This window comes from Gossypium raimondii, chromosome 5 (assembly GCF_025698545.1).
Source record: "Gossypium raimondii isolate GPD5lz chromosome 5, ASM2569854v1, whole genome shotgun sequence".
Classification (NCBI taxonomy): Eukaryota; Viridiplantae; Streptophyta; class Magnoliopsida; order Malvales; family Malvaceae; genus Gossypium; species Gossypium raimondii.
In genome coordinates this window covers 912,596-929,158 of record NC_068569.1, presented here as the reverse complement: position 1 = coordinate 929,158, position 16,563 = coordinate 912,596, and the positions used below count along the sequence as shown (strand labels likewise).

At 30.9% G+C, this 16,563-nt stretch overlaps 1 protein-coding gene across 3 annotated transcripts; it reads left to right on the top strand.

Moving 5' to 3' along the window:
* Positions 1-12,654: 12,654 nt before the first annotated feature.
* LOC105769492 (protein TIFY 8) lies at positions 12,655-16,503 on the top strand. 3 transcript variants are annotated; one of them, XM_012590167.2, is made up of 7 exons: positions 12,655-13,174; positions 13,878-14,041; positions 14,165-14,297; positions 14,385-14,607; positions 14,704-14,791; positions 15,836-16,055; positions 16,201-16,503. In XM_012590167.2, the coding sequence occupies exons 1-7, from the start codon at positions 12,886-12,888 to the stop codon at positions 16,278-16,280; spliced, it is 1,197 nt and encodes a 398-aa protein (XP_012445621.1). In that variant the 5' UTR covers positions 12,655-12,885; the 3' UTR covers positions 16,281-16,503. The 3 variants fall into 3 exon arrangements, with proteins under 3 accessions (XP_012445621.1, XP_012445620.1, XP_012445619.1); XM_012590166.2 differs by having other exon boundaries at positions 12,656-13,174; positions 13,881-14,041; positions 14,165-14,607; XM_012590165.2 differs by having other exon boundaries at positions 12,656-13,174; positions 14,165-14,607.
* Positions 16,504-16,563: the final 60 nt, after the last annotated feature.

Sequence of the window (16,563 nt, the reverse complement as noted above, 5' to 3'; positions counted from 1 at the left end):
ACAAGCGCTTTCGGTATTTTATGTCAAAACACGTTTGAGTTATGGCATGTATAGGGATTTAGTTATTTTGTATGTTTGTAATGATGATTTTGCTAATGAGTGATGTGTAAGTATTTGATGATGTATGGTCATTAAAATGGTTAAGGATGAAGGTGTTTGTTGTTATGAAAGATTAGGTGATAAATTATGCATGGAAATCATGAAAGGATAAAATTTTGCAAAGAAACAGAATTCAGGCAGCACAGTGACGTGAATTTGAAAAATCACCTAGGATGGTATAAAATGAATTAGAGGGTGAATGATATATGGAATTAAAGCTTGTTGAGTTTATTTTCATTGAAAAATAACGGTGTAGCGAAAGGAATTTTATATTTTAAGTTATGTGAATTTTCGTGAGACAGGGTCAAAACAGTTTTTGGTGTCCCCTGTTTTGAGTTTAGAAAATCATTAAAAATTGTACAAAAATGGTTATGAGTTATAGTTTATATGTATAGATTTCTCATTGAGTTTATTTTCTGTAGAAACAAGTAAGAACTTCATATGAAAATCCTACAGTGAGAAAACTTATTTTTAGTGACTAGAGGTCAGGGCAGTCAGGTGGTGAAACAGGGGAGACTTTAACTAATAAAATGTACTAATTGGCTGAACCAAAAATTCTAAAAATTTTATGGTGAGTAGATATATGAGTCTAGTTTCAGTGAAAATTTACGGAATTAAATTTCGAGTTCTGTAGCTCAAGTTATAATTAATTTAGTAACTGCTGCGCGATTGGACAGATTTGCTGTAAATAGTGAAATAAATTTTCAAACCTAGTTTTTATGCTCCGAATTGGTAAGATAAGCTAAGTAATGCCTCGTGCTCGACTCCGGAAACGGTCTCGGGTAAGGGGTGTTACAATTCTATTCATCCTAACTTGTTCAATACTGTAATGACCCATTTTCAGTAAGTCGGAATAGTGGTTTCGTAACCACAAATCCGAGCTAGAAAGAAAATTTATTTTAATATTGTGGTATGGTCTATATTATGATAGGAAGGTTGCATGAAAATTTTGATAACAAAATTTTATTGAATATATGGTAAAATTTATTTAAATGGATTAAATAAAAAAATGCAATTCCGGGACTCCGTTCCGATAAATCAGATTCATAAATATTTATTATAAATATTTATTATAAATATTTATGAAGTTAGTTGTGTGTCTAATTATGTTTTGACTAGGTGAATTTGATTTAATTAGAAGTAATTAGGAAAAGGGATTAGATTGAAATAAGTGTGAAAGTTTAATTATAAATTAAAGAAAGTAACAAGGACTAAATAGGAAATATACCATTGTTATAAAATTAGGCGGTTTAACATTGAAAAATCTAAGATGTTTTTAATTTAAAATATATATTATATTATATTTACTTAATTAATAAGTATGTTATTTTATTATATAATATAATATTATATTATTATATATATAAAACAAAAGAAAGAATAGAAATAATAAAGAAACAAAATCGAAACAGAGGAGAAACAGGGAGAAAGAAAGAGAGAAAAAAGTAAAGAAGAAATTTAGGGTTTTAAGGTTCAATTTTAAATTGGTAAGTCAAATTAAGTCATTTTCTTGAAATTTTGAGTTTTATGATTCTAGAACAAAATACTATTAGGTATATGCTGAAAATTTGAAAGTTAGTGGATTTTTTTATGTAGTTTATATTGAATTAGTGGATGAATTAGAGATTGAATTGATGGAAATTCAAACTAGGATTGGGAAAAGGATTAAATTGTGAAATAAGTTATAAGTTTAATGTAATGAGGACTAAATTGTAAGAAATTTGAAATTAGGGTTTATTACTAAAAATTTGAGAGTTAAGTTAAGTTATAAGTAGAATTTAAGTAAAAATAAGGTATAGATTGTGATAGAAATCGAAATAATTTTAGTTATGAATTAAATTGAAATATGAGCTAAGGTAAGAAATTATGAATTTATTATATCATATATGTTTATTTTTGTTGAATAATTTGATTTTTTTCTAATATATAAATGTTATATGTTTTATATGAAATTGAAGAGAAAGAAAAGAAAGGAGAGGACCTAATTGAAGAAAAGGAAAGAGAAAGCTAATAAGTGAAGGAGTACATCATCTCAACCTTTTTGTTGTAAGTACTACAAGATTATTATTTTTAAATTATTTTATTTAAAAGCCTATATTATAGTATAAATTTATTTAGAAATAAAATAAAATAAAGTAAAATAAAAATTATGGAACTATGAAATTTGTAAATAAATTATAGATGGAAAATATAAGATGGTATATTGTTTAAACATTAAGTAAATATTGTGACAAAAGTATATATATATGTGAAAATGGTGTGATAATTGTGAATTGTGCACTAAATTGTAATGATGGAGAAATGAGAAATCTTTTTCGAAATAATTCTATAAAGTATTTAAATGAATGAGATTCAGTTTTAATGTCCAAGTAGATGGAATTTAGAAATACCAGGAAATTAGTGGCATGCCATTAAGGAACTTTAGCGCGCTCTCTGATTATTAGCACTTTGGTGCTCTCTGATATTTAGCACGTCAGTGCTCTCTGTTTAGCACATCTGTGCTCTCTGTATAGTACTTTAGTGCTCTCTGTTTATTAGTGCATAATAATGCACCTCTGTATTTGTTCCGTATATCCGGTGTGTTCTATAAAATCTACTTTGGGCTAAGATTATGATTTGTGGACAAAAACGAATCATTAATGTGTTAAGGTAAGTTTTTATATTTATTTTTAAAATCTTAAATGATATTATTTAATTAATTTACATTGTAATAAGTGAATAAATATAAATATTTTTATTATAAAATATAAACTTAATAAATATAACATTTTTTATTAATGGGATTTTAATGCAACAAACCTAAAGAGCAGACCAAATAAAACAGTTGACTTTAAACACAACAATGATGGAGATCTTAATTTCAAAGAGCAAATAATTTGGACTTCGAAAAGAAGAGAAAAATTACAGCAGTAATAATGAAAACTTATACTATATTTATTTATTTATTATTCACTTTTTGGAGGAGTAGGCATATCTGAAAAAGAAAGATTTATTACTACTAATAATTTTAACAAGCGGTGGCAACAGGCATGCGTTTAAAAAGAGATAAACCATAATTTAAGGGAAATTACATGGTCCCCGCTCGCTCCACCTATTAATTTAAGAGAGAAACTATCATCCAAGTACTTATATTAGGATTTCAATCATATTTTATTTCTTTATTTGAAAAATTAAATTAAATTTTATATATTAAATTAAAAAATAAATTATTTATTTTGTAAAATTTTGCATCTATTTATGTTGTTAAAAAGTAATTTTGACATAATGTACACATAGTACAATATATATCATTGTCTACCTATTTCATTCATTTATGTGTGGTAAAAGTTCTTGATTGAATTAGAGACACGGGTTAACTGAGTATCAATTTAGTTAAAAAAATATAAACACATGAAATAAGATTTGAACACATGTTCTTTTACAAAGTAAATTGCATTATTTTATTGTTAAAAACTATTTATTGTGCAATAGCATGAGGCGCACATGTAAGTATTTTGTGATTCTATCAATCACGTTAATTTTTAACAATAGATTTTAATAAAATTTTTAACAGAATGACCCACTTACTATTTAATCTAACATACAAAGAATAATTTGTCCATTTCTAAATAAAGGAAACAAAATGTAATTTAACTTCTAATATAATGGTTTCAGTAATGTATTTAACTCCATATTTTTAAAAAGTAAGATTTAAGTAATTTAATTTTTGAATCCATATTCTTAAAAGTAAGATTTAAATGATTTAATTTTGAATCTTAAAATTTAAAAATCAATTAATTTAAAACAAAAAAACAAGTATTAAGCAATATACACATGAAGCTGTAGACAAAGGAAAACACAGAGTTGATTTATGTTGGTTCATTTATGAGTGCTTGTTGGAAAAAAGGGACTGAATAATTAATAAGTTCAAAGTGACTCTCAACTACTTCCATTTTCAAACAAAGGGAAGCTTTCAACCATTTATGTCTCCCTCTCTTTTTTTCTTTTGGCTATTTAAAGCAAAACCCTTTTTATGACCACAACTTGTGCCAGTCCTAATCAATCTAGTTTTTCAAACTCTATAGCTTCCAAATTCCTATCCATCAATAATTTAGCCCCCAAAATAACTACTTTAGGGAAATTAACTTTTAGTTTTTACTTTTTAAATGATTTGGATGGTGCTGATTGAGTCTTAACTCAATTGGTATGAGTTTTATTGTTAATGTAGGAGAAATGGGTTCGAGTGCATTGAAACGTATTATTCTCCTATTTATGAGTTGATAAAGAGTTATAAATACTTCTAAGCATTATATAAAAAAAATACCAAAACATATAATGAAATTACACATAAAAATTGAATGGCTTCGTGGTCTCCCAAACATTGCATTGAAACATACATTAATGGTGTGTTTGGGATTGTTTGTTGAGTGCTAAAAGTAGTCTTGAGTTGCTAAAGCAAATTTAAACAATTTAGGTTTCAAATGCAAAATCATCTTGAAAAAGTGCTTTTAGAATCAAATGGTGAAGTTGGAGATCTTTTAATTTTTGGAGTTTGAAATGTAAAAATATCATTTCAACTTTATTAAATTTCTTAAATTGCATAAATACTTAGATTTAATGCTCGCTCTAGTGAATATCTTGAGAAATAAAAAAAATTTATTATCAATTTAATAGCAACTACTATAATATTACTATATCTAATATACGAATAATATACTTAAATTAAATTACATAAATATCATTTAAATTAATTTTAATAGTAATTGTTATTATATGAATTTTTTAGTTTTCAATATCACATCAATATGGACATTTTAACTGTTAATCATAATATTTTACAATAACATTAAAACACCTAAAATTAACAAATCACATATTTAAAAAATACTTTTTTCTATGGTAACAATAATGTCAAAGTAGCCCTAAGTAGAGGAGTGGAGAGTGTGCTGTGCAAATACATACTATAGTTGCTTTTTGACACCGTTGTCCAAGTGGCGCTGCCATTGTACCTATGAGTTCATAGTTGTGGGGTAAGGGGTCCACTGATTCAAGGCTCCCCCTTTTGGATCGCTAACATAAATTTTTGAATCTTGAAAAGTTGACACTTGATATTGTACAACAATGAACAAAAAAGCTGATTATGCTGGGCTGTGATTGGATGGGTTCAGATCTCTTGTTTGTTTCAAACTATAATTCATTGCCATTTCGTTTTACCTTTGGGAAGCTTCCCCCGTTGAAATTTGAAATGGGTTTAAACTGATGATACCTTACTGACAGTGTGTTTTCAGGATGTGATTTTCTAAATCATTCAACTGTTTGTTTATTTTAATCACGCATTTTATTTATAGCTTTTTGAAACAACAAATTCCCATATATTATAACTTTTTCTTTATTTCAAAGCAATAAATTTCATTCTTGTAGCTCTCAAGTCTTATATGAATCAAAAGAATATATTACAACACAATGTAATTATTTATTTTAAAATTTAAAATTTAAAATTTAAAACTCATCCTAACTAATTGACTTGTATAATTTCTCAATATAATTGTTTTTTGAGTTTGAATGTAAAGGTTTGTTCTTGGTGGCGTATGTGTATTAGTTACCATATGAGATTTCATTTCAAGATAATGTAACGAGTGTTAGGTGGGGAAAGAATATAATTCTTTGTTTGGTTGACATTGCTGGATTATTTGAACTCTAATTAGCTTCGTTGTCGTGTGCATATTACTTAGGACGTCTCCTGTGCAAAATGTGACTCGATTTTGAAAACTGCATATCATATTTTGCGTGTCCCTTTGCGAGGGAGGTATGAATATCCTTATGAGTTGATAACATGCAATTCGATTTCTTAGCTGTTCTTTTCTAATAGTGGTTGGTACATAATTGTCGATTCGAGGAGTTGTCGAGTTTCTTGCTTCCATGGGGTACAATGTTTTTAGTTATTTTGTGGGGTTTACAGAAGCATTAGAACAAGTGAATTTTTCAAGGAATATTGGATTCACCAAAACAAGTGCCAGCATATGCACAAAATTTCGCTTGAGATATTGAATGAGTGTGATTATCCCTAGTTTTGTGTATCCATCGGGGTCCTCACTGGCTTGCTTGGAAGCTTCCTCCGCTAGGTTATTTTTTGTTGTATAGTGATGGGGCAGTAAGGGCTAGCACGAGATTAGCTTCTATAGGCACGTTGTTGCGGAATGTTGTAGGTGTGTGGGTTCAAGGGTTCAAGGTGATGATTGGTGTTATCGATGGTTTGTAGGCAGAGTTATGAGATGTTCAGGAAGGTTTGCAGTTGACTAAGAATTTGGAGATTACTCAATTGATTATGGAACTAGACGCACTTTGGGTGATGAATATATTATCTCGACCTTTTAAGGCTAACCACCTTTTGGGGACTCTAATGAATGATTGTTTAGTCCCAATACTAAAGGACTGGGCGATGGATGTCCGTCATATTCTCTGGAAAGGGAATCAATGTGCTGATCACCTTGCTAATTTAGCTCAAGCGGAAGCTAGTGCTAGTGTGTATTGATCTAATCTACCTTTAAGTTTATGACCGCTCTTGCACGAGAATTCCGGAAGGGGTAGTAATATGCGTATATAGGTTTTTTTCTTTTCTCTGTTGTAAAAAAAACTTACATAATTTCTTAATTCTATATATAAATAGTTACACTGAAATCAAATTATTAAAAAACCTTCAACACAAGCCATCCCGTCGTTCAAACTCAGATTGGGCCAGGCTCAAGTTAGGCTCAAAAGCACATCTCGGTTAAACAAAATAAATAAGTAGTTGAGTTCTTGAAAAAAAATCAGATAGTAGTTGGGCTGGGCTGGATCGAGATAGTTATTCGGTCCATAAGCAGCTGTATCCAAACATAAGTCTGCATAATAGTGTGTAAATATGCAAAATTGCAAAGAAAGTCAAAATCATTTAAATAATTAGAAGTTAACTGCTAGGATTTTTCAAATTACAACCAACATTTGAATACGGCGAAGGCGCCAACAGCACCAAAAGGAGCAAACTTTTCTGGTGACAACAAGAATATATTATTTTCTTTCCCAATTATAACCAAATAGCAAGGTAGCCTTCGACAAGCATGAAGAAGGTCTTCCAAAGCTTAAGGGTGCACTGGTTAATTGAATGATAAAATTTCTGCATGTTAATGTAGTATCCCAATACATTGCACAGCACTGAAGATGCTTTGATATGAAAGTTTATGGCTCTACAATGCCTTACTTTCTAGAGAATCATCTATATAAGCCATACTTGATAAATTGCTGAATCACGTTATTTACATTTTTTGTGCCTTTCCCACTTCAATAAAATGAGACTTAGAAACTACATTTCAAAATGTTTTCCTTGCTTCATGCTGATGCCTATGGTAAGGGTAAGTCGTAGGACTTAGTTTCCTTTAGTTTCTTTCATTATGTACCACCCCAAAACATGTTACCATGATTAGATACTCTTATAATCATTTGCTTTCTTCTCTGTGTAAAAACTTTAAGTTTGGCCTCATTACATGCTAGTCAAGTCTCTTTTATTTTTTTTTTTTTTTTTGGCCCTATATAGCCAAAATAGTTTACTAATGTTACACTAGACTTATCAATTCATATATTTTCATAGGTTATATTGTGTTTAAGATGTTTCATATTTATATGATTTTTTTGCCAGCTAAGTCACAATTGTTGAAGTTAATATCACGAACAAAAGTTCAGGCATTATGTAATCTATCCTCTCCTTAATTTGTAATATTTGACAAGTTAATCATTTGTTTATATAGATTTTGACATATTTATATATTCGACTCGTATTTTTTATATTTTATTTTGTGTCTTATTTTCAACTTGACGGGGGACCTATTATGTAGTGTATATGGACCCTTTGAATGGGAAAGGTTCTTTGAGCATAAGAATTGTTGTTTTCTTTCACAAACTTTGTCCCAACAAAAAGAGAACCTGACCTGACTACTCATTTTATTTGACAGGTTTTTGTTATTTACTATTTAAGGTCAAATAATTTTTATTCAGTTATCTTACAGTAAAGCTGCCGGTAATTGGGCGTACACGAAGCTGGTTTTGCTTTGCATTTACATTGTGCCTTTGACAGATTATGCATTTTTACTTTGTATCAAGTGTCGTTTTCTGTCATGCAATGTGCAAAATGCAGGAAAACAGTAAGGCCTAACTTTGTTGTGCGATATTTTACGGAGACATGGTTATATATATTCTTTTTCAAAATTTTGATGTACTCGGACCTCGTAAAATATCGTGTTATCATATCAATATCTAAATACTATAGATTGGGTACAGGAGTCACAGAACCGCTAAAAGGGATTTGAATTATAAATTATAAATTTTTAAGAGGTTAAAATATAATTTTATCATGTATTAATTTATAATTTTATAATTTTAAAAAAGGATTAAACAGATTTTTTTTATTTTGCGTGATCAAAATGTAATTTTGACATATATAAATTTAATAATATAATATTTTTTAAAGGGGCTTAAATGCAGTTTTTCACTTTTGGAGGGCCAGACCCTGCTTGTCCTCCTTTGCATTTGCCTCTGCCCCCCAGATTTTGGGGAAAAAACATTGTAACCTTTAAAATTTTGAAAATTTTAGTTAAGCCCCCAAATTTTTAGAAATTCTAATTGAGGTTTCCAATAGTTTTAAAAATTTAAATTACACCCTCCAAAATTTTTAAATTTTCTCATTAATCAGCTCACAATATTTAAAAATTTTAATTAAACCCTCCAATTTTTTTTTTTTTGAAATTCTTACTAATCACTTAAAATATTAGACCCAAATTTTTTTGAACATTTTAATTTGATCTCTTGAAATCTTTAAGTAGGTTTCCGGGAATACAATCGCGAGTTCCGCCACTGAATATGAGACATTAACACTTAAAAGATGAAGAGTCTAAATAATACTGATGAATTAGAGAGTCATATTTCCTTATTTGGTGCTACATTCTCTACATTAAGTTAGTAATTTATTTAGCAATAAAATCAAAGTGTACTATTTTGGATCTAGTACTCGGAAGAAAAAAGTTTCATAATGTACAGAATTTTTTTTTATTTTCTTTTTGAAACATTGAGTGCTTATAATATTCTAGCCAAAGTTCACAACTCCTTCACAGTATGCCGATTAAATTTTAATTTGTTTTAATTTAAAAAATTATTATTAAGTAATTATTATAATATTTACTACTTATTTAATTTTAAAATTTAATTGGCGTCCTGCGAAGGAGTTGTGAACTTTTGAGGTGTTATGTGATTTGGAATGAATTGATTTCCTTAAAGTAACTCAATCATTAACTTCACGTACAGGTGAAATTTTGGGTATGTGATACACCATGCTGGTGGGGTTTAAAGGAATCTGATCCATTCAAACACTTTGGCAAAGCATATTATGGTCCATACAGGATTTTTTAAAAAAAATAAAATTAAAATTATAAACTTTGATATTTGATTTCACAATTTTATTTATAAGAATAATTATATAAATGAGTTTGAGTTAAATCTTGAATTAATTTGTATCCTTGAAGAGAGGCAAATTAAGAAAAATAATTTATTAAAATAAAACTTCCTATGAAACAACATTTCATTCTAAAGAAAACATTAACCATTAAAAAAAGTAAATAAAGATAATGATAAATCTAACTTGATAAGAAAGTTTCTTCCTTTTTACAGTGAAAGGAAGTACAAAGTTTTTAGCTTAGATTTTATGCTTAATAATTATTGAAAGATTTCGGATCCATCTTCTAGTAGTCGCAATATTTTATCCACCAACAATATCTTTTATACATTATTAATAAATTAAATAACATATTTTATTGAAATATTAAAAATATAAATAATTTTATGTAAATAAAATGAAAATATCTGTCTACTAACAATATAAAATTTAACACTCCTCTATATCACTGTTTTTAAAATAATGTATTTTAAGCAATTTGAGCTTAAAGAAAGGGTTAGTTTATAATACAAACCAACCTAAAAAAAGAACCTACAGATAAAATTTAATCGTAGATGTGAATACTAATTTTTGTCGATGGCATATACTGTTAAGTTAAAAAGACAAGCATTATTATAACTTAGCAATACCATTTCGATGCTATTGTCATGTCCGCCTATCGCCACCAAGTTACAAAAGCAAGCACAACTAGCCACTGAGCTAGTTGAATAGAAGATGAAAATAAGGAGGCAAACCATCAAGTGTGGATTTAGCCCCCTCCCCCCCAAACTCAGATTTAATGTGTTGACACTAAGCCTCCATCCTTTTCCCACACGGTAACGAATTCGAGTGGTGAAGGCAACCACAACCACCCATAAGCTCGACTAGAAAACAAGCAGAAAAACGCTAAAGAACCGGCAAAAAGCGTGATGGGGTCTTAGACTGCCTCCTGTTCCAAGGTTGAAATTAGAAGAAAACAATTGACAAAAATTAGTAACCGACAACTAAAGTTTTAAAAAAATTTAAAGGTGGGTTTGGATGGGCGGTGCAGTGCGTGTAGCTTATTTTTTCTCACGTTACAGTGTCGTTACAGTATCTAATTTCACCGTCACTGTTGTTTTTACACTAATTGTAGTTAAACGCACCACCCATTCAAACTCACACTAAGAGAGAAAATTTGAAACTATTTACCATATAAACTTAGGCTTGTGATATTGTGGGCACCCACAAATAAAAGACCTATGTAGCATACTTCAGTTATGCTATTATTTTTGAAAGGGAATTTGTTTGTTACAGTTAAAGAAATTTAAAAATTATGTTCAACTGTGAAAAAGGGGTTGATGTAATAATTTGTCCACGGGACAACTTTCAAGTTCCAAGAAATTAATGAAACGGATATTCCCTTTAGTTATGACGTACTCCAAAGATCTAAAACACAATTAATATTTGAACACACGCTGACAAATAACATTCATTATTAACTTTCTAAAAAATCCAATCTAACTTTAATTAATTGCTTCATTACTCACCAATAATATTATTCTTTTATGCTAACACAATTAATGTACTTGCTAAAATTCAAACACTGTCTTTTACTCTTCATAATTTAATTAATCTTTTAATTTAATGATTAACCTCACTTTAATACTTTTATGAATATCGTCGTTGGGGTGATTGACACAATTCTCGAGAAGTATAGATTCCAATCCAATCAAATAAAATGTAGGAAATAATTAATGCATTATATATTTTTTAAATATTATTGTCAATGTTATAATGGATTTATTTTTTACTTTTATAATTGAAATAAGAGATAATAAATAAATTATAATTCGTATGATTTACATGTGCTTTCGAAATGGTTTGATTATTTATTTACATCAAATTATAGAGAAAAATTTAAAAATTAAAATATACTCTAAGTAAGATTTTCAAAACTAAACCGGTAGTCGAACTGGTCAGGTTATGGATTCATATGGTTTGATTGAACAAATCATTAAAAAATATTTAAAAAATTAGTTCGATCGAATTTTTCTACCTTGGTTCAATCCATATTGGTTTGCGGGTCAATTGGTCTAGTGTCACTCTCTAAATTAACACCCTTACTGATTCAAACAACCGTGACTCTAAATCTTTACACTTCATGCATTTAGAATGCAGTCCTACTTTTATTTTCAAGAATTTAATTCATTTAGTTTTTGGATTTATAAATTTACTTTTAAATTATATACATAATCACGTAACATTTTAACGATATTAACTATTTGATTAATTAATTAATTATAAAAATATTAAACTAATTAATAACATTATAAACACATAGAAACCAAATTATATTAGACATTAAAATATAAGGATTAAATATCACATCTAAGCGTATTTGAAAGATCAAAACTAAAATGATCTAAATGTAGAAAAAAAACATGATTAGTATGTACCATATATGAGCAAGAGAAAATCTTCTAAACTTTACTTAGATTCATGCCCTTTTATCACCTATTGTTCCTCTCATAAGTGTGCAAGGATTAAATTATATTTATTCGTATTAACACTTATCATTAGTATTAATAATTAAAATCATTAATTCAACGAATAATTGAATTCAAATTAAGTCGTCATATGCTTAATTTATTTAAGTGAAATTTAAACTTAAAATTATTAAATATTATGAAAATATAACAAAGGTAAATAGAGTAATTACATTTTAAGCACAAAAATATCATGGATATATTCTTTATTAGATTCTTCTAAATTTAAGTTTAAGAATGTATAAAATTTTGTAGGATAAGTTGAAATTTATATTAAATGATTCTAATTTTAAATAATCAATCATGTATTATAATTGTATTTTGTAAACTCCTAACAAATACACTCACAAAATATCAATTTTGTACTCAGCTTTCTTCAAAGAAAATTTACTATTTGTGCGAAACACTAACAGCAATTTAAATAAACTTTTAATAATTAAATATATATTTATATATGTAAGAAGAAACTGGAAAGAAGGAAAAAACCCAACATTAAGACAAAGATCAATCCCCCAATAAAAACTGAGAGAACACAATAAAAAAAAAGAAAGAAAAACTTTTGCTTTTTAATGCTCACTTTCTCTCTCTCTTCATTCCTCATAAAAGGCCTTTGGTTCTGAGTGTCTCACACTCTCTGTCTTTTCCCCTTTTTTTATTATCTTTTTTCTTTAAAAATCGAGCTCTCTTTTCTCAGTTTCCCTTTCTCTTTTTGACAAAGAGAGAGAGAAGCTAGGCTATGGTGGAGGAGCAACAACTGCAGATGAATGATGATGATGATGTGGAGTCTATAATGGTGATGATGATGATGATGATGAAGATGGAATGGCTGCTGTTCTGAAAATGGCTGAACAAAGCAAAACTACCAACACCAACAATGCCAACACTACAAACACCCCAACTCATCTGCAACACCAACAAGTAAAACCAGCAGCAATGTTTCACGATTTCCTGGGAATGAAACCTTCTAATTCCTCTGTCGTTTTAGCCCCTAAACCCACTGATGCAAGGTTTTCAGAGGCTTCACCGTCTCCTTCAGCCTCCGTCGCCGCTTCTTCCGGTGGTGGTGGTGCTGGCCGTGGACCCATCTCTTCCACCTCCGATCTGGGTTCTGGTTAGTTTCACTATTTTCCCCTTAAAGATTCTCTCTCTCTCTCTCTTTTTGCTTCATTTTCTTCTATGCTAAAAGTGTAAATGGGGTTGTTTTGCTGAACTTGTGAGTAAATTTCACTAGGGTTTGGCTCATTAGGGAATGATGGAATAGGAAATTATGAATTTTGCAGTTTGATGGGTAGTTTTGATTTTGGGTTTTGGACTCTGCTTGATTCTTCACATGTTCGATTTAGCTATTACAACAGGAACTCTTTAATCTTATGTTAAGGGTTGGTGTCTTTTATGATGGATTAGTTTCTTTGTGAGGTCAGCAGCCAATGGGGTTGGTAGCTCCTTCCGTAGGTCATCCGTACTGTCTCCATGTTTATATTTTCTCTGAATATTTTACTTTGAGCCAGACAGCTTTAAAAATAAGTGGTTGTAGTTTCATTTTCAGTGGAGAATTTTGTTGTTCTCTGATTTGTCTTACCTTTTGAAGGTAGGTTAAGCCTTTATGGTGTTTGATGACCGATGATTATGCTTTCTGTGTGATTCCTTGATTTGGTTCCTAATGTTGTTAGTTATTTGTTGTACATTTTGCTTGTAATAATATGCATTTTATATCGGTATGTCCACATTCCTAATCTTCAAGCTTGTTACATTTGCTCGTCATGTAATTGGGATTCAATCAATAAAAAAGTTTGATCCATTTTCTCATCAATTAGTAGAAAGGCAGGCTGGTAATCATCTTGAGGGGATTCCATACTATGGTCCAAGGAGTGAAATATCCGGGCCAGATATAAACAACAGTTTGGCTGGAAGTAAGAGAAGTTTTTCAGATTCGGCCTTTATGGGTCATGAATCTCTTGAGAGCTTGCATTTGATGAAGGTATATCATCTATATTGTATCTTATCTTGTTTTACTTCTTTTTTCTCAAAGTGAAAGTGAAGCTTTAGTTGTTATTAGTCGTTCATATGTACTAAATAATTTTCTTTATTGTTTGTATTTCAGATGCTTCGCAATGGGGCTGGAGGAGAGCGGCCTAGAAGGTCCAACGAGGACGAAGTATTCCTTGGTATGAAGTCAATGAGGCCTTCTTCTACATCTCTTATATTGCAGCCTCCCGCTGGTAGCCGACTTGAAGGTAATGCTTCCAAATGGGAACGGTCTGTCCCCTCAGCAGTACAGTATGCTTCTCGTGGTGGTCACTTTGTGCCTTTTGTGCATCAAGTATCTTCAAACAGGTTCAAGGATACAACTGTTGGTCCTTCTGTTATCTCTCAAGCAGCTGCCGATGAAGGATCTAGAACTGGAATTAAAGGCCCTGGAATTTTGAGTTCTATTAATGCTAGCGGTGTTCCCACTGAAAAGGGTTCATCTGCGATAGTGCCAAGTGGGGGCAGGCCTAAGACTGGGGCTCATAATTCAGATCCCGAGCCTTTAGTTCCTCCGAGGTGAATATAATATAATCTTTGTTTCTTGCTTTTGATTGTTGTGCTCTGCAAAGAAAAAAAACCAGAATAAATTCAATGCTCTTTTCTTTGTTACAGTCGACAGGGATTAACATCTGCCAGCCGACAAATGACTATATTTTATGGTGGTCAGGCTCACGTCTTTGATGATGTGCACCCGAACAAGGTCAGTTTCCTCTTGTTTGCTAATGGACCTCAAGTTTTTTAATATCAATTGTTTCTCGACAAGCTTTCTTATCAACTTCTTTCTGATTCAAGTATTTTATCTAATTGAACATTCAGCCCTATATCAGCTAAGCTAAGTTGATATTGTAATTACGTTATATAATCCATGAATTGCAAATGCAACTAGGTTTCAAATGCATAAGATAACCATTGAGCTTAACACCATGCATATTATAACCCGAGATTAGACCTACGTCCTTATTCATGGATATTAGAACTTAGAAGTTTCCTTAATATTTGATACGTCATCATGTTTTGTGAAACATCAGATGAGATTGCCATATGGATTCTTCTGATATCAATACGTCTGGGAGAATAGGAGGAATGAACATGTGATGTGCTCCTTCAAATATGTTGTCAATTCTCTAGCTGGGTTAGGGGGACATATTGTGGTCAACTTGTCCAAATAACGGAATCCTATTTTTAAAGCTACATAAGAGGGGCCTGTCATCACCTTTGATTATGATGTCCTTTACTCTAGGAAATGGAGCTACCATTATCCCTTGGATGGATAACACATACTTACCATTAAAGCTAGTTTAGAAGATAGCACGTGGTTGCGGCATAAAGGTGCTCAATTGCACTGTACCACAGGTCCATTGGCTTCAAAATGAAGCCTTAGAAAATAGGACCGTGTTATTTGGGTTCTACAAGTGCAAATTTAACTATCCGGGATTTAATAATGTGGGTACTACTGGATGACATGATGTTATATATAGTGTTCTTTCGATAAGAAATAACTAGTTTGATTACTGAGAAACTGAAGATTGTGAGACATAGGAATCTGTAATCACTGTTCTGAGCTCCAGTCCGAGCAACATTTCTCGGGTGTTTCAGCTATGGGAACAGTTTTATGTCTGATAGCTATGGAATCTTAGAAGATATCATTCGAGAATTTCGTTTTCACATCAATATCGTGTCTGGTATTTTGTTTCTTAATATGCATTTCTGGTCATGACAACTATATGCTGCATGGTCATTTCAGGCAGATGTAATAATGGCATTGGCTGGATCAAATGGAGGATCTTGGTCGACAACCTACTCTCCTAAATCTGCTGTGAGGACAGGGGAAAATTATGCACCCGGCGGGGAACCTGAAGCAGTAGGAAGCATTGCTTTCTCACGTGAACTTCGGGGAAAGATGGCTGTTACTGGTAATGCAAGTCAAGCAACTGGTTCCGGTGAACGAATCCCGATACAAACAGGTGATCCTTCTAAACTGGTATCCATTTTCGTTGGTATAGTTACTTGTTTCCCAAGCATGACATGCAATCGTGTCGTATCATTTGTTCAACCCCGAATGAATTGCTTTTTCGAATTAGGATTGAAATACAAATTGTGCAATTGTAGGGGTTCCTCAAGGCACAATTGTTATGGCTAGAGATGGAAGAAACCTGGAAGCTGGTACTGAAGATAAAAGAGAGGTATAAAGTTTAAGCAAAGTTTTCGGAATAGCTTCAAATCCAGATATTTCAGAAATTGCAGATTTCCAACCTGCTATCATCTCTACTTATTAGGAATAGTCCCATCCATTTCATGTCTCTGTCATTAATGCTTAAAACTTGTTCGAATTTTTAACTTAATTTCTGGGTAGAGCAGCATATAAGAACAGCTTCTGAGTCGAATAGCAATGAACCCCCTGCATTTGCGTAATCGACGAAGTCCATGAAATCGGTATCCTTGAAAAAATCGAGGATGTTCCTCGTCAACCAT